General features: G+C 32.7%; 2 protein-coding genes across 7 annotated transcripts in view; both read left to right on the forward strand.

Annotated features, from left to right (window-relative positions):
* The window catches only part of LOC143080505 (uncharacterized), a 71869-nt gene that overhangs the window by 34867 nt on the left and 12046 nt on the right, over window positions 1-24956 (forward strand). For all 5 annotated transcript variants that reach the window (XM_076256367.1, XM_076256372.1, XM_076256369.1 and 2 more), the window contains 2 exons: window positions 2663-2743; window positions 23850-24128. In XM_076256367.1, the coding sequence (XP_076112482.1) occupies window positions 2663-2743; window positions 23850-24128 (360 nt within the window). The remainder of the gene's footprint in view (window positions 1-2662; window positions 2744-23849; window positions 24129-24956) is intronic.
* Window positions 3004-14049, forward strand: LOC143080504 (uncharacterized). Of its 2 annotated transcripts, XM_076256366.1 has the most exons (12): window positions 3004-3491; window positions 5667-9117; window positions 9436-9612; window positions 9847-10023; window positions 10256-10432; window positions 10662-10838; window positions 11071-11247; window positions 11478-11654; window positions 11883-12127; window positions 12617-12674; window positions 13177-13339; window positions 13967-14049. In XM_076256366.1, the coding sequence occupies exons 1-12, from the start codon at window positions 3478-3480 to the stop codon at window positions 13972-13974; spliced, it is 5001 nt and encodes a 1666-aa protein (XP_076112481.1). In that variant the 5' UTR covers window positions 3004-3477; the 3' UTR covers window positions 13975-14049. The 2 variants fall into 2 exon arrangements, 1 of the variants encoding a protein (XP_076112481.1); XR_012979732.1 differs by lacking the exon at window positions 12617-12674 and having other exon boundaries at window positions 3022-3491.

Below are 24956 nucleotides of genomic sequence, written 5' to 3' on the forward strand. Positions count from 1 at the left end.
TAAGTATTGTGCAATAGCAAGAAATTTTCGATTGCACAGTATTCAACAATAGCAAGAAATCTTCAATTGCACACTATTGTGCAATAGCAAGAAATTTTCAATTGCACAGTATTGTACAATAGCAAGAAATCTTCAATTGCACAGTATTGTGCAATAGCAAGTATTTTCAATTGCACAGTATTGCGCAATAGCAAGAAATATCTAATTGCACGATATTGCGCAATAGCAAGAAATTTTCAATTGGAGTTGTCTTTCTTTGTCCAGAATAGTAGTTGAATCAACTTAAATCATTGTTTTACACAATATACAATGTATATTCACTTTTACTACCAACTGATAAATTAAAACAATCTTTACCATTCAGTGATAACAAGCACTTTTTTTACATTTTAATGAGTAGTTATTGTTGCAAACTCCATTAGAAATTTTAATTGAGATCAGTTTTGGAATAAGGGAAAGGGGGGGTGTGAAAAAAAAATTGGGGGGGGGGGGGGGGGTGCAATTTTTCCCATTTCAGATTTCATAAATAAAAAGAAAATTTCTCCAAACATTTTTTTGAGAGGATTAATATCCAACAGCATAGTGAATTGCTCAAAGGCAAAAAAAAAATTTAAGTTCATTAGACCACATTCATTCTGTGTCAGAAACCTATGCTGTGTCAACTATTTAATCACAATCCAAATTTAGAGCCCGTTCAGGGTTCAACCTCTGCGGTCGTAGAAAGCTGCACCCTGCGGAGCATCTGGTCTACTTTAATTTCATTAAAAAAAAAAACATTTGCCAATGTAATAAAAAGATTAACTAATCAAAGAATTCATATATCAAAAATATTCAACTGGTGACGATTAACTGGTGTGTTTTGCACATTCTGGAATTTAATGTTTTGTTCAGTTACACATTGAAAATTGTTTTCTTTTTGTATTTTAAATAAGTTATTTTTTGGGATACGATTGCTTTCAAGCAATCTGTAGACTTATCCCAATGAACCCTGATCCTTGCCCTGACGTCAACTGTTTTATTCTAAACATCAAGGAACATCTCAGATTCTTGAGATTATCTTGCTTTAAATGGTATAAAAAACAAAAGGATTGAATTTAATCAACTGTCCTATAATGTTCTTCTCATAATCTTCGTGTTTCGATATTTTCCTTGACTTGTATGCGTGTTTTTAACAACACGGAATATCAGAATTAAGCAGTATTTATATTTAGTGTTTTTATAAATTTAAAACCGCATCAGAGGGAATTCCCAAGTTTTGATAACATGTGAGAGTTCTATGAATTCCGATGGATAAATCTATTTCTTTCATATAAGAACTGAAGTGGATTTTTCTTATATGTCACTGTTATGAAACTTATATTTGATATTGTACTTCCATAAAGAAATGGAAGTCGTTTAATTAACATTTAATATGCATCCTTCTACAAAGCAAAAGTCTAGGGTTTGTTAAGGTAATTATACGCATGCATATAGTTTTCTTGACTTGAAAGGGTATCAGATTGATTCCCCACTCCATTGATTAATTTGAAACTCACTAGATCCTTTCTATGTCTGTCTTCTATTGAGGGTTAATATTGTTGTATAATTTTAAATCATATGCATCATTTAAATTTGAATAAAAATAGTCCACAACGTAAAGGTGTAACTAGAACATCCCTTCAGGTTGCACTTTGTGAATACAGCTGTTTCTCAAAACACACCTCTTTTGCAGAGATCTTGAATATTCATAGAAAAATAATTTTGTTTACATACTGGTTCCCAGTTATGCTGTCTTTGTTCCATCTTACAGAGACATAACTTGGGAATGTTACCAGTAAATTTACATGTGCATATTGTTTACATTGAAATCTGTAGTAACCTTTCATTCGAGGTAGGGGTAGTTAAGAAAATTAGTGTTAGTTTAAACTCTGAGAAGTTCAGGGCATATAAACATTGACAATATGCCGCACAGCCCTATATTTTGACCTTTGAAAAAAATTATGGTTCATATGATTTTTCAATTCTAAGATAAGATTTTTTTCAAAACTTCATAGTAAAAGTTGTACAGTTTTAACCGTAAAAGGAGTTCCTATGGGAAATTGCATTGTCAATATTTACAGAATTGCAACCTTCAGCCAAAATGGAGTCTTCCATATTATCGCTTCGAGTTGTCTCCCTTTCGTCCTAAGTAACTTCCGTCAAACAACGATATGTTGAGAAAAATTAACTTGTTCTGTCGATAGATGTTGTATTATATTAAAACCGTTGTATTATATTAAAACTGATTGCAATTTAAACAGAGGAATGTGTACGGAAAGGAGTCATGCCGACTGACCCAAAAGAAATTAAAACCTTCTCTCACTCTTACAGACAGTGACTGCTGTGGAAAGAAAACTGGGATTTGATAGTACAAAAATAAAACAGAATAAGTACATTGTCCATTCAATTGTATCGAGGATTGGCTATTTAAGTTGAATAACTATTCAGATTATGTAAATTACATTTTACGAGTATTTTAAATGTGCAGTTGAATTATTTTTGAAAATACTAATACATGTATCAATGAAAACAATGGCAAACGTATCCCTCTGAGCAATCTGCTCTTTGATTAAATTCAATGTTTGTTGAATGGGAGGAATAAAGATAATAATACATAAAAAAAAATGAACATTTATATTTTCAGGTCAATGGATTTTTTGTGTAGTATTGGCTTTTATGCTAGTTGGAAATGTCTGCAAGTGTACAGAAATGTCTTTGGAAAGAGGTACCTTTTAAATATATATATGAGTCATTCCACGGTAGTGGCTAAAAATAGACTTCTCATTTAAAACAAGTAAAAACAAAGTCTTTGATCTATATTTAAGGTCAATTCGTAATGTCATGCTTTAAATAACATATCAAAGAAATAAAAGAAGATATAATTTCGGTTGTTAATGTTTTTTTAAATAAATTTTGAAACCAGTTTATGATGAAGTAGGGTAAAATAATCGGCCATTTTCTGGGACATCTCTGGTACGGTATTTTCAATTATACACAAATACTTTATATTTGTTTATTTATGTTTTATTGAGTAATCTATGGTGAAGTAGATGGTTTAAGCCGTTATAATACGCGATTTTGTCGGCGAAAAATAAACAAAAAAGGTAAAAATATTGTTTTCAAATTAATGTAAACGATCGCTACTGTCGTGTCCACTGTTAAACCCAAAACTAATGGTCTCAGGATTTTTAATTGTAGGTGCCATGCATGAGCGATTATATCTAAATGCACCAATTATGTCTTCTCTTTGTAAAATGTGAAAACAATAACATAAAGACGTTCCGTTGACACGTGATCGTAATTGAAATGCACCGGCTGACATTCGCGTCCAGTTTGTAACGATCATTCATTCACCTATATTTTCTTACTGCGCATCAGCAAATCATCAATGTTTGTGTTAGTGACGTAGCATGTGCACATGAATCAGTGACGTGTACAAGCGGGGAACACAAATGGAATATGGCGGAGAATGGGTAGGTAACGTTTCTGTGTCCTGAAATTTAACGATCGACACAAGTAACGATCATTCACAGTTCTTTATTAATAGTTGAAGTATTGTATAAAAATGCAAATATTTACCAGTTCAATGAAGAAGAAATGTAGAAAGTCTATCGATATCCACGAACTTTATATTTCCCTCGGTTACAATAAAAAAATGTTTTTATATTATCATGCAAAAAGACACCGTTTTAAGAAACGATTGTTACATACGGACACTTAGATCTTGTGTCTCAGTAACAATCAAGCAAAATTGTGGAAAACACATAATTTTTAAAGCAAATAATAATTGTTAAATATACCACGGACTTTAGTGTCACCAGTTTTCATTTGCATACTTGCAAATGCACTGCAACTATTGTAATGACAATACATTCCCTATTTCTGTGATGATTGTAACATTGAGACACCAAAATATGTAGCGATTGTTACAAATTAGACACAAGAATTCAAAGTGATTGTAACATAGAGACACCAAAATTATGCGTCTCTGTAACAATCATGTTAAATTGCAGAAAAACATGTTTATTTAGAAAATATTTATGTGCAGTAATGCCAACTTCATTTTAATGGACTTTAATGTCAATGTTTTTCATTTACATACTTGTAAAATGCACTGCAAATATTGAAGTGACAATATAGTCACTATTTTTGTGATGATTGTAACATGGAGACGCCAGAATAAAACACAATTGTTACATTGAGACTCCAAAATTTTATGTGATGGTTACAAAGGGACACTAAAATCTTGAATTGCAGAAATAAACATGTTTATGTTAGACTTAATAAATATTATAATGCCATCTCCATTTCAAATGTCAAAAGTTTATTTTTGCATACTCCCAAAGAACTGCCACTATTGTAATGATTATATACTGTCATTTCTGTGATGATTGTAACATTGAGACACGAGTCCACCTAAAGATTGTTACACATGGACACGAAGATTTTATATTTAAACAAAGATCTTGTTGCATTAAAGAAATTATTATATTTCAGGAAAAATTTATTGAAATAAACTTTGCACAATAATATCGGATAAAATAAAATGTGGTGTGATTACCTGATACCGAAGAAACCACTTTAAATCCGCTTTAATATATACTTTCACAATATATACTACTTTCATACTATATGAACTAAAATTAAAAATTAGTCCTCAAACACCTTTCCAATATAAATGTACAGAATGACGTACTAGGTCACCAGCTTAACAGTTATGAGTTGAAACGTGTGAGCACTTTTTAGATTTTTTAAAATTCTTGTTTCCCGATACTTTGAAATTTTTATACCCCCGCTTTGAAAAAAAGGGGGGTATACTGTTTTACCTCTGTCTGTCCTTCCGTCAGTCCATCAGTCTGTCAGTCTTCTCAGGAACTATACTACCAGGATTTCTGAAATTTGGTTTCAGGTTTGATATATAAGTCAGCTATACCGTGTGATGCGTTTTCAGATTCATCACTCAACAACTTCCTGTTTACTGAACACTTGTTTGATTTTACACATGATAGCCAAGTTGAAAATTTTTCGTCACATTTTTCTTAGGAACTACAATACAAGGATTTCTGAAATTTGGTTTAAGGGTTAATATAAGTCAGCTATACCGTGTGATGCGTTTTCAGATTCATTACTCGACAACTTCCTGTTTACCGAACACTTGCATATTTTTACACAATTAATATTATCCTTGTTCAGCCCTTTTTCTGACTTATGTTACATGGGGGGATATGCTTAGCAACTTATTGTTATAAACAAGACAAAATCGCACTCAAAATCATATCACAAAAAATAAAATGAAAAAATAAAATAAAATGGAAATACCGATCTACCTACCCTATTTTTTTAAAGCATGTAACCTTAAACAGATATTTTATTTTGGCCTACTATCAAAAATGCATATAGGCGAGACATATCCCTGTGTCAACAGTTTATTACATTATCACATTTCTAAATTCAGTAAACCATAACAACATAAGAATGAGATCAAAACCTTTATTTAACATACAATTAATTTAGAAAGTTCATACCATAAGGAACATGCACATACCAAGTTTTAAGTTGATACGACTTCAACATCATAATAAACAACTTTTACCAAAAACATCCGGGACAGACCAGAAAGCATAATGCCACTGTATTATTTCTTTCAGGTCGTTTTTACGCTTAAAGTTGAGGTCGCAAATGCGGCCACAGGTCAGCAATGATGTCCAAACAAATACCATACATATATCAGAATCTGGATCACAAAAGAAAACTGCTGCACAAAGGTCAAAGAATTACAGAGACAAAATAAAACAAGACCCTGAAAAATATATAACATACTTAGAAAGAGAAAAAGAACGAAATAGAAAATGTAGGGAAAATTGGTCTTCTGAACAAAAAATCCATCAGAGGGAAAAAACGAGATTACGAGTACGTAAATGGAGAGAAGAAAGAAAACCAGAGGAAATTGTTAAATTAAAAAAAAAAACTAAACCAAAAACACGTGCACAAGTAAGTTCACAAAGAGAATACTGGCAGAGAAAAAAAGAAGAACAAAGAGCGAAGTACTCAAGCCAAAAGAGAAGAAGAATTAATGAAAAAAGGCGGTCGCAATACAAATTGGATAAATCCAAGAGCACAACTGAAAACCTAATGCCAGCTGAATCAACAGAAACTCGTCAAGGGTATTCAACAAAGGAAGCAGAAAGAAAGGCTATATACAGAGCCTCGTTGCATCTACCTTCATCACCTGAAAAGTTTGCATCTGTAGTTGGAGGGTTGACTGCTAAGGCAACTCCTAGAAAAAGAGAAGCATTGACCAAACATGGCCTTTTACTGACACCAACAAAAAAAAGACATCTTAGGCTAAGCCAAGAAATAATCTGCAAGATGAAAGATGATTTGCATAAAACCAGAAAACATCGCACTAAGGAGGTTTTAAAGAAAAGAAGACTTTTAACTAGCTTCATACTTAAAGATGCTGAAAAGAGAAAGGCTGGCATTTCTTGGAAATTTGCAGTAAAATGTTCAAAACTTAAAGATGTATGGGAAGAAGATTCTGAAACACCAAAAAGAAGTGATGCTTTGACAGAAGATACAATTGACAAGATAGAAAAATTCTACAAAGATTTTGACACTGTATGTCTGCCGGATAAAAAACAGGCATCATTGAAATCTGAAGAACCAAAAAGAATCTTGCAGAGCAGTTTAAGGGACAACTACAATGAATTCCTAAAAGAAAACCAAGAATGTACTTTAAGTTTTTCCAAGTTCACTGCATTAAGACCCAAGACTGTACAGACTATGAGTAAATCAATTTTTAACAATTGTCTGTGCGAATATTGTACCAACATTCAATATAAGGTAAAGGCTTTAAATATGCAAGGAATAAAAACCAGATATGAATTATTATCAAGAACTGTATGCCCAAAACCAGAGGGTTCTAGATACTACAAAATTGAATGCGTCAAAAGGTTATGCAAATTATGTGGGGTGGATAAGTTTATATCCCAGTTAGACTTGTACAAAAGGCATAATATACAATGGTATAAATGGGAAACGCAGACATATATGTATGCAAATGAAAAAAAATCAAAGAAGGTTCTAAGTTTAAAGAAAGAGAGTGTCTCTAATTTCCTGGAAGAGCTCAAAACAGAATTACAGCCATTCAGTGCTCACTTAAATACTGCCTGGTGGCAACATGACCAATTCAGACATGTGACACAGAATTTGCCATCTGATTGGACTGTTTTCTGTAGTGATTTTGCCGAAAATTACACATGTTTATACCAGGATGAAGCACAAAGTGCTCATTGGTCTCACGACACGGTCACACTTTTCAGCATTGTTGCGTACATCAGATGCAAATTCTGTGAATTAGTCGTAACGCAAAGCATGATCTATGTGTCAGAAGACAAAAAACATGATGTTCATTATGTTCAACATTGTATTTCATTGGCAAACGAGTATATACAAAGAGTCTATGAGATGGAATCTAAGAGGCAGATTCACTTCAGTGATGGAGCAGCTTCACAGTTCAAGTCTAAAACCCCATTTGCAGATGCTCTTCACAGCAAATCAGACTTTGGTTTTCCCGTTGAAAAACACTTTTTTGGAAGCAGGCACGGGAAAGGACCATGTGATGGTGAATTTGGGGTGATTAAAAGAATTGTAACAAATGCTGTAAAAAACAGAAAAGCCATGGTGAAAAATGCAAGTGAATTCTTTGATTTTGCAGAGGCAAATTTAAGACGTCCAACACTAGACTCACAGAATGAATGTTGTCATTTTAGAAGAAATTTCTTTATAGTAAAGGAAGGTGATGTCAACAGAAAACGCCCAGAGAGGACCAATGTAAAGGCTGTTCCTGAAACCAGACAACTTCATTCTGTGAGGGCTGCCGATGATTCTGCCTCCTTAGAAAAGCGCACACTTAGCTGCTTTTGCTCAACATGCATACAAGGATCTGGTTCCTGTCATAATGCAGACATGGTAGAAGGTTGGATAAAAGAGACACAAAGAAGACAGTTGAACAAGAAAGACACCTCTAAAAAAAGTAAGAAAGTTGACAAGAAAAATGTCAAAGGTTTGTTAAAGGAAACGCCAAGAAAACAAAGAGCAACTCGTTCAAATAGCCACAAAACAGCAGACTCACAAGAAAGATCACAGGATTCACCAAACCAAAAAGAATTTAACAGACAAGACACGACAGTTGAAGAAGTGCACTCTGTTTTTGATGTTATATTACAAACTTTGAAGAGTTGTACTTCAATAGATGACATCATGATTAAAGGAACTGAACTCGCAAGTGTAATACCAAATCTTAGGTGCAACAAAGATGAAGACATTTCTATTTCTGGAAGTGGGTTACACATTGACAAGTTCGGCATGGAACTGTTGCCGGATGATGTCAAGAAGGAAGGATATTTCCCTGCAAGTGTACTTGGTGATGGAAATTGTTTGCCTAGGTCTGCTAGTGTGATAATGTATGGAACGGAAAATAATCATACAGAACTACGTGCAAGAATTGCACTAGAACTGGCATGCTATTTGCCGCTATATGTGGACCATACATATTTAAGGAGAGGTGAACAACTATCTGATAAAGAAGCGCTTGTTCTCCCAAAGTCTTACGTTATGTATTCAGAGCTGTATACACCTGGAGATATAATTACTTCATCTTTGATAGAAAGAACACTATTTGAAGAGATTAGGAAAGTATGCAGTGCAAATGAATTCATGGGAATTTGGCAGCTTTTTGCACTTGCATCAGTTTTGGGAAGGCCTCTGCAATCAGTTTATCCAAATCGTGGAAATCCAAATGTGAGAAAAGATCTCAATCGATCAATCTTGCCAAGGGAAATGGAAAGCAACACACCTGCATATATCCTCTGGTCATCAAACAGAAATGATGAAATGACATATGCTCATTGGATTCCAAACCATTTCTGTCCAATTTTGAAGATGTCCATAAATGATGATGTCCTTGAATACAGTACTGACACTCTTGGAGATATAGACCTGGAAAACATCAGTGGGTTATCTGAGCAGCTGGCTCCATGGGTCATGGATTTACTTGATGACAGTGATTCAGAAGTCAGCAATAACCAATATAATATGGTAAATATTTCTATAATGTTAGATGTGTTCATGATCATACAGTAATGAACAATGATGGAGCAACATTTTTTTCAATAAGTTATTTGGCCTTTTAAACTTTATTGGATTCCAGCCTATCTGATGAATCTTTTGTAGACGAAACGCGTGTCTGGCTAGATACAAAATTAATCCTTGTATCTATGATGAGGTTTTTAAACAGTTAATGTATCGCTTTCACTTGATACATGGATTTGTTTTCACTTGATTATTAGTGTGTAAGAATTATAAATATGCAATTATATGCTATTAAATGCATTACAATTTCATGCTGTTTTTCAGTATGAGACCACAGCTGATCAACACTCCTTATTGGATACACTGACAGATAACCAGTCCTCGATGACAGTTAAACCCATGGATGTCCAACCTTTTGCTTCAGTTCAACCTGACGAGGCTCTGATGTCCAACTTGCAGGATAACAGTGAACAGAGCAACAAAAGTAGTGTTGTGTCTAAGGTATCTATAATTTATTATGTAAATTGCAGACCCAGACTTTGGGCATGATCATACAGTTATAATGGACAATGATGATCATGAAGCCACTCATTTAAAAAAAAAATTAAATAAGCTGTTTTAGACCCATTCATGTATTGATTTCATTTGGTACGTGGATCTTTTTTGTCTTGATGAATAAAGGTGTGCAAGAATTTTATGCCATTACATGCATTACAATTTCATGCTGTTTTTCAGGATGAGACCACAGCTGATCAACACTCCTTATTGAATGAACTGACAGATAACCAGTCCTCGATGACAGTTAAACCCATAGATGTCCAATCTTTTGCTTCAGTTCAACCTGACGAGGCTCTGATGTCCAACTTGCAGGATAACAGTGAACAGAGCAACAAAAGTAGTGTTGTGTCTAAGGTATCTATAATTTATTATGTAAATTGCAGACCCAGACTTTGGGCATGATCATACAGTTATAATGGACAATGATGAAGCCACTCATTTAAAAAAAAAAATTAAATAAGCTGTTTTAGACCCATTAATGTATTGATTTCATTTGGTAAGTGGATCTTTTTTGTCTTGATGAATAAAGGTGTGCAAGAATTTTATGCCATTACATGCATTACAATTTCATGCTGTTTTTTTTCAGGATGAGACCACAGCTGATCAACACTCCTTATTGGATACACTGACAGATAACCAGTCCTCGATGACAGTTAAACCTATGGATGTCCAACCTTTTGCTTCAGTTCAACCTGACGAGGCTCTGATGTCCAACTTGCAGGATAACAGTGAACAGAGCAACAAAAGTAGTGTTGTGTCTAAGGTATCTATAATTTATTATGTAAATTGCAGACCCAGACTTTGGGCATGATCATACAGTTATAATGGACAATGATGAAGCCACTCATTTAAAAAAAAAAATTAAATAAGCTGTTTTAGACCCATTAATGTATTGATTTCATTTGGTACGTGGATCTTTTTTGTCTTGATGAATAAAGGTGTGCAAGAATTTTATGCCATTACATGCATTACAATTTCATGCTGTTTTTCAGGATGAGACCACAGCTGATCAACACTCCTTATTGAATGAACTGACAGATAACCAGTCCTCGATGACAGTTAAACCCATAGATGTCCAACCTTTTGCTTCAGTTCAACCTGACGAGGCTCTGATGTCCAACTTGCAGGATAACAGTGAACAGAGCAACAAAAGTAGTGTTGTGTCTAAGGTATCTATAATTTATTATGTAAATTGCAGACCCAGACTTTGGGCATGATCATACAGTTATAATGGACAATGATGAAGCCACTCATTTAAAAAAAAAAATTAAATAAGCTGTTTTAGACCCATTAATGTATTGATTTCATTTGGTAAGTGGATCTTTTTTGTCTTGATGAATAAAGGTGTGCAAGAATTTTATGCCATTACATGCATTACAATTTCATGCTGTTTTTTTTCAGGATGAGACCACAGCTGATCAACACTCCTTATTGGATACACTGACAGATAACCAGTCCTCGATGACAGTTAAACCTATGGATGTCCAACCTTTTGCTTCAGTTCAACCTGACGAGGCTCTGATGTCCAACTTGCAGGATAACAGTGAACAGAGCAACAAAAGTAGTGTTGTGTCTAAGGTATCTATAATTTATTATGTAAATTGCAGACCCAGACTTTGGGCATGATCATACAGTTATAATGGACAATGATGAAGCCACTCATTTAAAAAAAAAAAAATAAATAAGCTGTTTTAGACCCATTAATGTATTGATTTCATTTGGTACGTGGATCTTTTTTGTCTTGATGAATAAAGGTGTGCAAGAATTTTATGCCATTACATGCATTACAATTTCATGCTGTTTTTCAGGATGAGACCACAGCTGATCAACACTCCTTATTGAATGAACTGACAGATAACCAGTCCTCGATGACAGTTAAACCCATAGATGTCCAACCTTTTGCTTCAGTTCAACCTGACGAGGCTCTGATGTCCAACTTGCAGGATAACAGTGAACAGAGCAACAAAAGTAGTGTTGTGTCTAAGGTATCTATAATTTATTATGTAAATTGCAGACCCAGACTTTGGGCATGATCATACAGTTATAATGGACAATGATGAAGCCACTCATTTAAAAAAAAAATTAAATAAGCTGTTTTAGACCCATTAATGTATTGATTTCATTTGGTACGTGGATCTTTTTTGTCTTGATGAATAAAGGTGTGCAAGAATTTTATGCCATTACATGCATTACAATTTCATGCTGTTTTTCAGGATGAGACCACAGCTGATCAACACTCCTTATTGGATGAACTGACAGATAACCAGTCCTCGATGACAGTTAAACCAATGGATGTCCATCCTTTTGCTTTAGTTCAACCTGAAGTGGCTTTGACGGCCAACTTGCAGGATAAAAGTGAACAGAGGGACAATAGTATTGTACTGTCCCAAGAGAAGCCCTTATATGACCAGCTCTTAGTCTCTGAGCAGCACACTAAAAGATGCAATGAACAACAGAGGTAAGGAAAATATTAGTGATGAATAGATTTGTTGTTTTAATGTACATAAGACAATAACATTCAAAATCAAGGAGTAAACAACAGACATTTACAAACAGTTAAAGTAAGTAAGTAACAACAGGAACTCCACTTAAAACTGGCAGTGAAATCAGGTGCTCTGGAAGGGTAAGCATTTCTGGCACAATATAAGGCACCTGTTGTGTTATTTCTTTGTCCAGTCCTTTAATGATGGAAGGCTTATTGTGACTGAGGATGAATACTAGATACAATTTCTGACACACTGTTGTCATAATGGCAGATCAGCTCATGATGGCTATGATAAAATGTCTTGAGTGATGACTAATTCCTGTCCAAGTAATGCTTCTACATATGTCTGATAACCATGTATGCAACTGTTCATAAATTATTGAAGTTGACTTAGTATCAGTAATTATTTGTTCTTAATTCAGCTTTCCAAATTTATTCAACTTTATATTTACATTGTATTAGTTATATGAGTGGGCAGTATTTGCTTATTGCCCAAGGGACAAAAACATACCCTGCTGTTGTAAGTATTGCAGTTTTGTTCAGTTTAAGTTAAAGTTTTATTATGTTATACTGTTATATTTTTTAGGATTGTTTTTCAGAAACTTCTAAATGTATAATTAACCACTATTTTGTATGATACTTTTGTCATTTTTGTAGAACTTTTGAATTCCCTGAATTCTAATAAAGGGTTCTTGTATTCTTGATTGATCTTCAGTTCAAATAATTAGATATTATACATGTAGTAGGTTTTATAATTTCTATATAATTACATAAATTTCTAAAATGTAACTTTAAATTTAATACACAATTTTAGAGGGATAAATAGTTAGTTTACACATATCATAATTATTTGTGATTGGTGTTTGCAACAACATCAGCCTACAGTTGTAATAAGCATTTTCTTTAACTTTTTGCTGATCTGACATGTCTGATGAAATTGAACTGTATGGTATTGATATAGAAGTGGTTGTTATTTTTGATACCTTTTTGAACAACAAAAAATCAATACTGTGTTGTTTTAGGTTGATGTGTGGCCCTATGTGTATTTCTACACCCACAAGAAGGAGGACTTGTGGATAAGTGCATCAATACGCCATTCCATAATATCATCAGAGGTGGTTAAACCAATAGACCCGCCAGATGTCTGTTTGATTGGAACTAGACGATTTATGTACAAATTCAAAGGTAGATATGAGATTATTTATTAAACATAGGTTACATTATCCAAAGATATAGATATAAAAAAATTAGTGTTTAAACTCAGATCACCCTTTGACAAAGTAGTTCACGTCACATGTTTGTGAGTGGTAGGCCAAGTCCACACATACAAAAAGAATAAGTCATAAATTATTATTCCAAAAAATGTTCAGTGATGATTCTGAATTATACCCTAAACTAAATTCAAGATGATCTATAACACATACATTGACATATATATATTGAATGTGTAAATTTGTGTCCTGGCTGAGACAATTGAAACAAATACCTCAATTGAATGTAAATTTTTGTAGCCATTTGTTCACCAAAGTATGTGGACATGTACATGAAGATAAATTATAAATCTTTCCGAGAACAACCAAGAAATATGTACATTGTTTGTACTGTACAATGAAGGAATACATGTACCTTAAAAGTTCATATGTTCACACACACAGAGCAATGTTATTTTATTCATACACATTAATTTGGTTAAAATAGATATTTTGCCACACATGTATCATAGCAAAATGTAATATATATATATATGAATACTATGATGAAAAGTTCAGTTAATATCAAAAGTTAATGCTGTACCATTTTCCTCTTTTTCAGATCTTTGAACTGAATCTGTGCCAGAGAGGGTCCGCCAGAGAGTGTTCCAAGTTTTATGTCAAATAAAATATTTGGTTAACATTTTTATGCTTGAGTTTTAACTACTGATAATTTATTCCTGATTCCCTGTGTTGGCATCTCTTCATGGTTTTAATTAGTACTTTTAATGTACATGTGTTCTGGGTAGCCCTTTAAAAATCAATTTTAAAACTGTATTCAAGATTTCATTTTACAGAAACTCCCTCCCAGCGGTTCCATGCTATTGACCAATGCAAATCACTGCCCACCTTAAAAAATTTTGAACTGACATTTCATAAGATCAAAAACGATTGGACAAGAACTGTCATCTTCCTGACTTGGTACAGGCAAATTGTCAGATATCCTATCCAAGGTCTGTGGTTTTCTCGGGGCACTCCGTCTCCCTCCAATAAATACTGGCAGCAACAAAAAAGCCTAAATGCAGTGGTTAAAACACCAAAAACCAATCAATCAATATAGCAAAAGAGATATTCTAGATAGAGACAACATTAAAAAACTCAACACAGAAAAAAACAGACCTCCTTTGGTGTTTCAATGTATTAATTACAAGACCCCCTATGGTGTTTCAATGTATTAATTACTAAATTTATTCTTATGGTGTTTCAATGTATAACAGACATTTGGTTCGCCCAAAATTTGTCTAAATAACCTAGATTTAGACTGAAAAGAAAGATTTTTTAATGAGTTCTACACATTTATAGGTCAATGGATGCTTTCTACAAAACTCAGATGACTATTTGAACATACAGGTTCTATAATTGTACGGGGCTGTTCAATTACATTTTGTGACGATTGTTACATGGAATATTTAGACTTGTATTGAATTTCAACATCCTCTTGATTAGTAGATGTTATATTTATTCTTTGTATAACTATTCTGATGGAGTTTCTATAAAATTCATTATCAAAATATAAGAAAACTTGACGGTTATTTTTTTTTATTAGGATATTAGTTTTGACACAATTTTTGGTGTCCATTGTAATGATCGTTACATTTTTTACAAATTTTCTTATTTTTCTATTCCATACTCATAAAAAAATAACTTTTCATATATTTTTCACTAAAACTATGTCTTTAAATAGTTTTCAAAAGGCAGTTTATATTGTGTTGTCTCTGTGTTAATTTATAATAGGTTAAACATGAATAAGGATGTTTCGTGAGGCTTGGTCAAAACTGTAGAGAGTCAAACATCCCCCAAAAATAGTCTTGAGACACTTAACAGAGAAAATGTGCATTAGGTTCAATGGAAAGAACTGAAAATGCATAAACTTAATAGTCACTGTTACAAAATATGTGTATTTAAATCATTTTACTGGACACCAATGTAACCTACGTCACTTTCCCACAGTCATTTTTTAGAAGCACATTTTGGCATTTTATCTGCCTTATTTTATCTTTTTATTATCAATATCATGTAGTTAAATGTTTAAACTATCTGTAATATCCAGTTATTGCATGATACTATCACTTTTAAAAAAAAAAACACTGTCCCACATTTTGATACCACTACTGTGGAATGACTCATATATATTTTTTTTTTTTTTTTTTTTAACTTTTGATTTTTTTATTTCCAACAATTACAACATATACATTACATACATACAATATAATACATATAAGATAAATACAATGTCATTTTTATAAATAAATCTTAATTGAAAATATTTTACATTTTCTATTGAAAAGATAAAGAAATAAAAAAAAAAAAAAAAAAAATTAAAAAATTAAAAAATTAAAAATAAAGAAATAAAGAAGGAAAACAAAAAACAAAAACAAAACACAAAAAGATTATCCAGTTACATCCCTATCTATATTTTAAATATCAAATAATTTTGTTGAAAAAAAAATGGAAATTTACGAGACATATTTCTTTCGTAACAGCCATCAACACCAATCAAGTACATAACATGACAATAATATTTTCTTTAAAAAAAGATTATAATTAAGTAGTCATAATTAATTGTAACAACAACAAAAAGACATTAGCTGGTATTCATTAACAGTTTTTCAAAAACATTCCATACATTGTCAAATTCAGTTATCTTTTTATTTTTTACAGCTATCATATTCTCTAATTTATACATATCTTTCAGTTTTATTATAATTGCTTGCAATGAGAGATTCTTTTTAAAGCATCTAGAATGATACACATATTGTTTAATATAAAGAAAAATCATGTTATATGGGTTGTTGGGAAATATCTTGGATAAGTCTCCAAAAAGAAAGTTTAATTTATTCATGGGGAGACTTATTCCACCGGAAAGGAACCAGTCATCAAAATCCTGTAGAAAATCTTGTACAGTATTGCAATTCCAAAACAGGTGTTCTATAGACTCATCTGATTTGCAAAATGTACATAAGGCCACACCAATTTGATCCCTTGTTCGACGGACCCGCCCGCACATATTTTTTTCAAAACAGATTTTTTTTATTTTTTTTATATTCCCGCTTCCCTCATCCGGAATTGTAATCATGTCCATTTCCCACACCGTTTTTATACGACCGCAAAATTTGAAAAATTTTTCGTCGTATATTGCTATCACGTTGGCGTCGGCGTCGTCTTCGTCGTCGTCGTCGTCGTCCGGCGTCCGAATACTTTTAGTTTTCGCACTCTAACTTTAGTAAAAGTGAATGGAAATCTATGAAATTTTAACACAAGGTTTATGACCACAAAAGGAAGGTTGGTATTGATTTTGGGAGTTTTGGTCCCAACATTTTAGGAATTAGGGGCCAAAAGGCCCAAATAAGCATTTTCTTGGTTTTCGCACTATAACTTTAGTTTAAGTTAATAGAAATCTATGAAATTTTGACACAAGGTTTATGACCACAAAAGAAAGGTTGGGATTGATTTTGGGAGTTTTGGTTCCAACAGTTTAGGAATTAGGGGCCAAAAAAGGGCCCAAATAAGCATTATTCTAGGTTTTCGCACAATAACTTTAGTTTAAGTAAATAGAAATCAATGAAATTTAAACACAATGTTTATGACCACAAAAGGAAGGTTGGTATTGATTTTGGGAGTTTTGGTCCTAACAGTTTAGGAATAAGGGGCCCAAAGGGTCCAAAATTGAACTTTGTGTGATTTCATCAAAAATTGAATAATTGGGGTTCTTTGATATGCCGAATCTAACTATGTATGTAGATTCTTAACTTTTGGTCCCGTTTTCAAATTGGTCTACATTAAGGTCCAAAGGGTCCAAAATTAAACTTAGTTTGATTTTAACAAAAATTGAATCCTTGGGGTTCTTTGATATGCTGAATTTAAAAATGTACTTAGATTTTTAATTATTGGCCTAGTTTTCAAGTTGGTCCAAATGGGGGTCTAAAATTAAACTTTGTTTGATTTCATCAAAAATTGAATTAATGGGTTCTTTTATATGCAAAATCTAACTGTGTATGTAGATTCTTAATTTTTGGTCCAGTTTTCAAATTGGTCTACATTAAGGTTCAAAGGGTCCAAAATTAAACTAAGTTTGATTTTAACAAAAATTAAATTCTTGGGCTTATTTGATATGCTTTATCTAAATATGTACTTTGATTTTTGATTATGGGCCCAGTTTTCAAGTTGGTCCAAATCAGGATTCCATATGAAATATTGTGCAATAGTAAGAAATTTTCAATTGCACAGTATTGCACAATAGCAAGAAATATCTAATTGCACAATATTGTGCAATAGCAATTAATTTTCAATTGGAGTTATCTTTCTTTGTATAGAATAGTAGTTGATAATATATGTTGGAAATTTGCCAGACATGACTATGATGTCATTTTCTATTTTTATTTGCCAATAACTTTATGTAAATGACTTCATTGGAAATTTGCCAATATAAAATGTTGCTGATGAAGCTTTTTTTCCTTATCTTATCTAAAATGTTTTTAGATAATGTATGTTGGACATTTGCCAGACATGACTATGATGTCATTTTCTATTTTTATTTGCCAATAACTTTATGTAAATAACTTCATTGGAAATTTGCCAATATAAAATGTTGCTGATGAAGTTTTTTTTATTGTTTTATACAATAAACAATGTATATTCACTTTTACTACCAACCAATCTTTACCATTCAGTGATAACAAGCACTTTATTTTACATTTTTGTCGAGCCTGCAACTTTTGTTGCAGAAAGCTCGACATAGGGATAGTGATCCGGCGGCGGCTACGGCGGCGGCGTTAGCTCACTTCTTAAAAGCTTTATATTTTAGAAGGTGGAAGACCTGGATGCTTCATACTTTGTATATAGATGCTTCATGTTACGAAGTTTCCGTCAGTCACATGTCCAATGTCCTTGACCTCATTTTCATGGTTCAGTGACCACTTGAAAAAAAAGTTCAAATTTTTTGTAATGTTGAATTCTCTCTTATTATAAGTAATAGGATAACTATATTTGATGTGTGCGTACCTTGCAAGGTCCTCATGCCCGTCAGACAGTTTTCACTTGACCTCGACCTCATTTCATGGATCGGTGAACAAGGTTAAGTTTTGGTGGTCAAGTCCATATCTCAGATACTATAAGCAATAGGGCTAGTATATTCGGTGTATGGAAGGACTGTAAGGTGTACATGTCCAACTGGCAGGTGTCATCTGACCTTGACCTCATTTTCATGGTTCAGTGGTTATAGTTAAATTTTTGTGTTTTGGTCTGTTTTTCTCATACCATATGCAATAGGTCTACTATATTTGTTGTATGGAATGATTGTTAAGTGTACATGTCTAGCAGGCAGATGTCATGTGACCTTGACCTCATTTTCATGGTTCAGTGGTCAAAGTTAAGTTTTTGAGTTTTGGTCTTTTTATCTAATGCTATATGCCATAGGTCAACTATATTTGGTGTATGGAAATATTTTATGATCTTTATGTCAGTCGAGCAGGTTTTATTTAACGGTTTTCACGGTTCATTGCACAGTGTTAAGTTTTTGTGTTTTGGTCTATTTTTCTTAAACTATAAGTAATGTGTCAACTATATATGTTGTATCGAAGCATTGTTAGCTGTACCTGTCTGCCTGGCATGGTTCATCTGACCTGGACCTCTTTTTCAAGGTTCATTGGTCTTTGTTTAGTTATCTTGGTTAATGTAAAGTTTATGTGACAGTTGTAATAAAGCTTAGCTTTATACTTAAGACTATCAACATAATATCAATGATTAGTATAGAAGGCGAGACATTTCAGCGTGTGCACTCTTGTAATATTTTATGATGTATTTAAAAGAGTAGTTATTGTTGCAAACTCCATTAGAAATTTGAATTGATATCAGTTTTGGAAAAAGGGAAACGGGGATGTGAAAAAAAAGGGGGGGGGGGGGGTTAAATTTTTCTCATTTCAGATTTCATAAATAAAAAGAAAATTCTTCAAACATATTTTTGAGAGGATTAATATTCAAAAGCCTAGTGAATTGCTCAAAGGCAAAAAAAAACTTTTAAGTTCATTAGACCACATTCGTTCTGTGTCAAAAACCTATGCTGTGTCATGATCAACTATTTGATTTTAGATTTAAAAAGTTTGAAGAAGAAATCTTTAATTGATTTGTAAAATCTTGACATTTGTTTTGTGTAAAAAAAAACCATGTAATGTCAAAAATTTGATCACAATCCAAATTCAGAGCTGTATCACGCTTGAATGTTTTGTCCATACTTGCCCCAACTGTTCAGGGTTCGACCTCTGCGGTCGTATAAAGCTGCGCCCTGTGGAGCACCTGGTTTTTGTTGTTGTAAATATTATAAAAAGATATCAACATTTGATAAATCACAGTCTAACCTGTATATATATAACGATTTTAAACATAAAAGCACCCCACCACACTGTGTAAATATCTGTGAGAATATTTGTTTCAGCATGAAACCTGGAGTGCTCCGATAAAAGTTATAACAGCGGGTATTTCCGTGAAGAACAAAAAATTGGTTTCTTTACCCCTTACTTATATTCCCTATCAAAAAATGTTCGTTGTTAGAATAAAGTACAAAGAACTTCTGAAGGATTTTCTTTCAACTGCAATTATATTGTATGCTGGCGAAACAAAACTATCCATAGCCGCTGCCTGTGTATGCACCTGTCCTGATTGATTCAGGAGCATGTCGTTTAGCAGTTATTGTTTGTTGATGTTGTTCATTGGTATTTTCCCGTTTGGATATATAAATTAGATCGTTGGTTTTCCTGTTCGAATTGTGTACGCTAATAATTTTGGGGTCCTTTATAGCTTGCTGTTTGGTCTGTATCAAAGCCCTGTGTAAAAGACCGTACTTTGACCTGTGTTTGTTATTATCAGGTTGAGAACAACCCTCCCTCAGAGAAGGGGTCATTTTACTGATGTAGAAAAGAAAATAGAAATACCAAGGAGTTGTATAGTTCTTCTATACAAAACCTTTGAACACTTAGAATTTTGTACTAAAAAAAGGAGAGTTGCATCATATTTTAAACAAATTTTTCTAAAAGAGGGGTCAACTTATTTTGAATAATATGAAACTGTTAAAGTAAATGTGTTAACATGGTTAAAGTCCAGGAATATTACAAAATTATTGGACATGTTTTGACCATTTAATACCAAATAGATATATAGTTCTATGAGAAAATATGAGCCCTTTTGTACAAACAAATATATTATAACGTATATTGATCCCTCATAAAACATGTAAAAGAGATATTTATAACATTAAGGGGTTGCCCCCAAAACTGATTATGATTTGGATGGAAAATTGTCTCATTGTCAGTCACACATACATAGACCAGATTTAATTGTTTCTTGGTGAACAGAGAAAAAATACTTCAGAAATTAAAGAAATGTCAAAGTACAAGTGATAAATCAAGTTTTAATATTGTCAAAACCTATTATTTTATGTTTACAAAAAAAAATTATAATCGCTCGCCTTTACTTTTCAAGCTTCGCCTCAAAAATTTGCAAATTGAATATTTTTTTATTAAAATTTTCAAATCGCTCGCTCGCCCCAAATTTTGGAGTCCAAAAATCCGTAGAACTAGAAATTAAATTGGTGTGGCCTAAAGGATCATCAGTCAATTTTATTTTAACTAAATACTGGTTTGTGGCAATAATGCAATGCTTAATCCTATATTGCAACCACTGTAATTTACTATTTTTTTAGTAACATCAAAAGGCAGTCTGAAAATCTTTTTCCAGTTCAGATTCTGTTCACCTAAAATTTTAACCCACTTAAGCTGTCCAGTAGGAATAACATTATTTCTTGTCAGAACAGAATACATATCTTTAGATCCTTTACAATGTTTTAAAAATATTTGTAGACATGATGGTATAAAAGGACAAACTAATTTGTAAGATCCTTTAGGGAAAGATTTTGATGCCTCTTTCACTGCCGAAATAACACTGTAAAATTTAAGAAAATCTGTGTTAATGTTATATTTTTGCTTAAATTGGTCAAATGAAATATACGATCCATTTTCGTCAACTATATCATTTACAAATCTAATACCACTTTTGAACCATTCTTGATAAATTACTGATTTATTACCAATCTTAATATTATTATTCAGCCATAGTGGATTTGATAAAAATGAATCATAAGTAAAATTTCTTTCTTTTTGAATAATCATTTCCCAGGATCTTAGTACATCTTTCCAAAAATGGTTGTTAACTGTCATATACAGTTGTCTAATATAATCAACACCACAACTAAACAACTTTCTTTTATCTATATTTGACATGAAAATATTTTGCCATTTACTATCTCTCTGCAAAATCCTCCTAATCAATGTTGATTTAAGTGCTGTAATGAACATATTCAAATCAAGCATTTTCAAACCTCCCTCCAAATAATCTTTGATTAGAATATCCTTCTTAACTCTATATGTATGAATAAATAAGTTCATTTATTCTCTTAATAATATCATCTAAATATATTTTTTAACAAACTATGAATTCTTATTTCTTTTAAATTTGAACAGATACGCAGCTTTCCTAGTCCATTGCTTAAGGTATCCTTACTTTTTTGAAGCAGGAGGTCTATTGTTAAAATAGGACTCTTCGCGGTTAGTTTGGACATATTGGATAGGGGGCAGATTTTCATAATGGAGGTAAAAATGGTGTGAAAAATACAGAAAGCATCATTAAAAACATGCTTGGAAACATGCATAGGATTTCCCACACTTTCATACTATTTCCACCTCTTTCAAAAAAAATCTGCCCCCTATTCAATATGGCCAAACTATCTGTGAAGAGCCCTATTAAGGGAGAGTTTGTAGGTTCTTCTAGATCTGTCCAACATTCAGTCACTCTATCCACCTAGTCTAAACTTCTATTCAAATTTGTATCTTCCACTGCTATTCTAAATGACAGATTTATGTTATATTTTATCAAAATCTTACATAAAGATTAAATATTGCAGCATAATCAACAATACAAATGGTCTTCACAGTTTGGGATTCTCTATTGCCATGTGAAGGATTTATGATGATTAAAATTAAAATTGATTTTGATGATAAAAATACAAGCATACTTGCCAACCTCTGACAATTGGAAATCATGTCATGACATATGTCATGTCATAACATGACATGACATGTCAAAAAGCGTGTGAAAACGTGTGACGTGATGCAGACTTTTTAATATGAATGTGGTAATGTTCATAATTTCACATACAAATTTGTTAATATGAAATAACAATATATATTCCACTGTTAACTTTTATTGTATTAAACAATGGTCTGTGATGTTGCTTTTAAAGCACCACCACTAGACACATATTCAAAACAACTGCCAGTTTCAAGTTTAGTTACATTTATTTGATAACAGCACACAATATAAATGTAACATAGTCAAGTTCTGATCAGAATTCAGTGTCAATTTCTATATAATTGAAATTGCTCTCCCACAGTACTGAGTAGGAATTAATATTTGACTGAATTAGCTTTTATCAAGATTTGAAAGAATGTTATAATGCTGGAAATGTAAAATGTAATCTATTGTCTCTGCCATTGCTCCCATTGCTATTGCCTGTTCAAAACTGGGTAATTCATCAGAAGATAAGTGGTACTATGAGAGCTGATCTAACAGTTCTGTGATATTTTCATCCCCATGGCCTGTAGAAATCTTTTGGCTAGATTTGAAACTTAAATTGAAAAAGAAAAATGTTATATAAATTTGATTTCCATTAAATAAACATGTTAAATGCTTATTAAATAGCTACATTGTATTTCTCCTCTCAAATATATTGTTTTTATCATTGCAACATAGAATGCACAATGCATTACTTGTCATTCGATCAATTAAACGGGAACTCCAAAATAAATTTATTAAATCTTGAATCTTGGTACGTACACATTGTTTTGGCTAAATAATTGGCGCTTTAGACGACGGTACAGGCCCTGAAAGCGACCTCTTTCTGTGCACATTTCCCCTATAAAGTGAATTTGAAAGAAAGTCACAAAATCGTTAAAACTAATCACAAACTACTTACCTTTTACTGTTTGTCCATATAGAAAAATAAACAATTTGGCAGCCAAACAATTACTTCTAATTTTCTGTATTTATCGCTGAATAAGGAAAAAAACAGAGAATAGCGATTTCACTAACAACCAAAAAATGAAAAGAATGAAAAAGCGTGTAATTGCTTGTAAAGTGTTGAAAAGCATGTACACGCCATGTGACAAAATCCTCACATGTAAACCGTTGAAAAAGGGTGTATTACACACGAATATCATGTCACTTGGCATGTATGAATACAAGATGCATAATGATGTAAATATTGTACAAGTATATATTCACTTGCAACTGAACAAGTACATCAGAAATATTTCAAACCAAAGATCAACCTTGTGTGTACAATGCATTCATAAAATATTAGCTTTTGAAAACGCAGTGCATGATTTCTTCTTTTTCAGACAAGGTGGATGTGTATTTGGTTAATGAAAACAGTATCAGAGTAATTGTAAAAACAAATGATACAAACAAAACAACTAAATGGATGATGACAAGAGATCGAAAATCTGATACTCTGGTATTCCAGAATAAAGTCAATCCAAAATTTATGGGAAAAGTCAAATGGGAAAATGACACAAGCATCCTCATTAATGATCTAACTTATGAAGACTGGAATAGTTATTTGTCATTTATTAAGGGGTTTGACAGTAGTATTACCAAAAAGCTTAAAGAATATGTAGGTAAGTATCTTGATAATATTGTTTATAACATTTTTCAATTGATTGATCATTGATTGGATAATTTGTAAAATTTAAAAAGGAAATGAGGAATGTGTCAAAGCGACAACAACCCGACCATAGAACAGACAACAGCTGTAGTCCACCAATGGGTCTTCAATGTAGCCAGAAACTCAGGCACCTGGAGGCGTCCTTCAGCTGGCCCCTTAAAAAAATATGTATACTGGTTCAGTGATAATGGACGTCATACTAAACTCCTAATTATACACAAGAAACTAAAATTAAAAATCATACAAGACAAACAAAAGCCAGAGGCTCCTGACTTGAGACAGTCGCAAAATTGCGGTGGGGTTAAACATGTTTATGAGATCCCTCCAAGTATTCCACTAGCCAATGTAGAAAAGTAAACGCTTAACAATACGCACATTAAAATTCAGTTCACGAGAAGTCTGAGTCCAATGTCAGAAGATACATTTGTACATGGCATATATATATATATTATATACATATAAAAAAAAAGTTAAGTAAAATCTGTATGTTCAATTAAACAATTTAAATGGCATAAACAATGATGAACTGATTTATATTTAGCACTGTTAATATTGGATTGGGAGGATCTATCATTTCATGTTTGAAAGATGTACAATTTTTGTTTAATATGCAATTTTTCAAATTGTTACCCTTGAACATATAAAAAATTTGTTGAACATGTAAGGGAGGGGGTCGGTGACGACACCTCCCGGGACGTGTAGTGGCCAGTTCTTCGCCCCTATTCGACCATTGGGATACCTGATATCAGATTATGGCTGAACAACAGACAATAAATCAAAT

This window comes from Mytilus galloprovincialis, chromosome 6 (assembly GCF_965363235.1).
Source record: "Mytilus galloprovincialis chromosome 6, xbMytGall1.hap1.1, whole genome shotgun sequence".
In the NCBI taxonomy this organism is placed as follows: Eukaryota; Metazoa; Mollusca; class Bivalvia; order Mytilida; family Mytilidae; genus Mytilus; species Mytilus galloprovincialis.

Excerpts from the sequence above, each read along its gene's own strand:
- LOC143080504 (XM_076256366.1), top strand. Across the intron at positions 10,024-10,255 it reads AAAGTAGTGTTGTGTCTAAG|GATGAGACCACAGCTGATCA; the intron begins GTATCTATAATT and ends GTTTTTTTTCAG. Across the intron at positions 10,433-10,661 it reads AAAGTAGTGTTGTGTCTAAG|GATGAGACCACAGCTGATCA; the intron begins GTATCTATAATT and ends GCTGTTTTTCAG.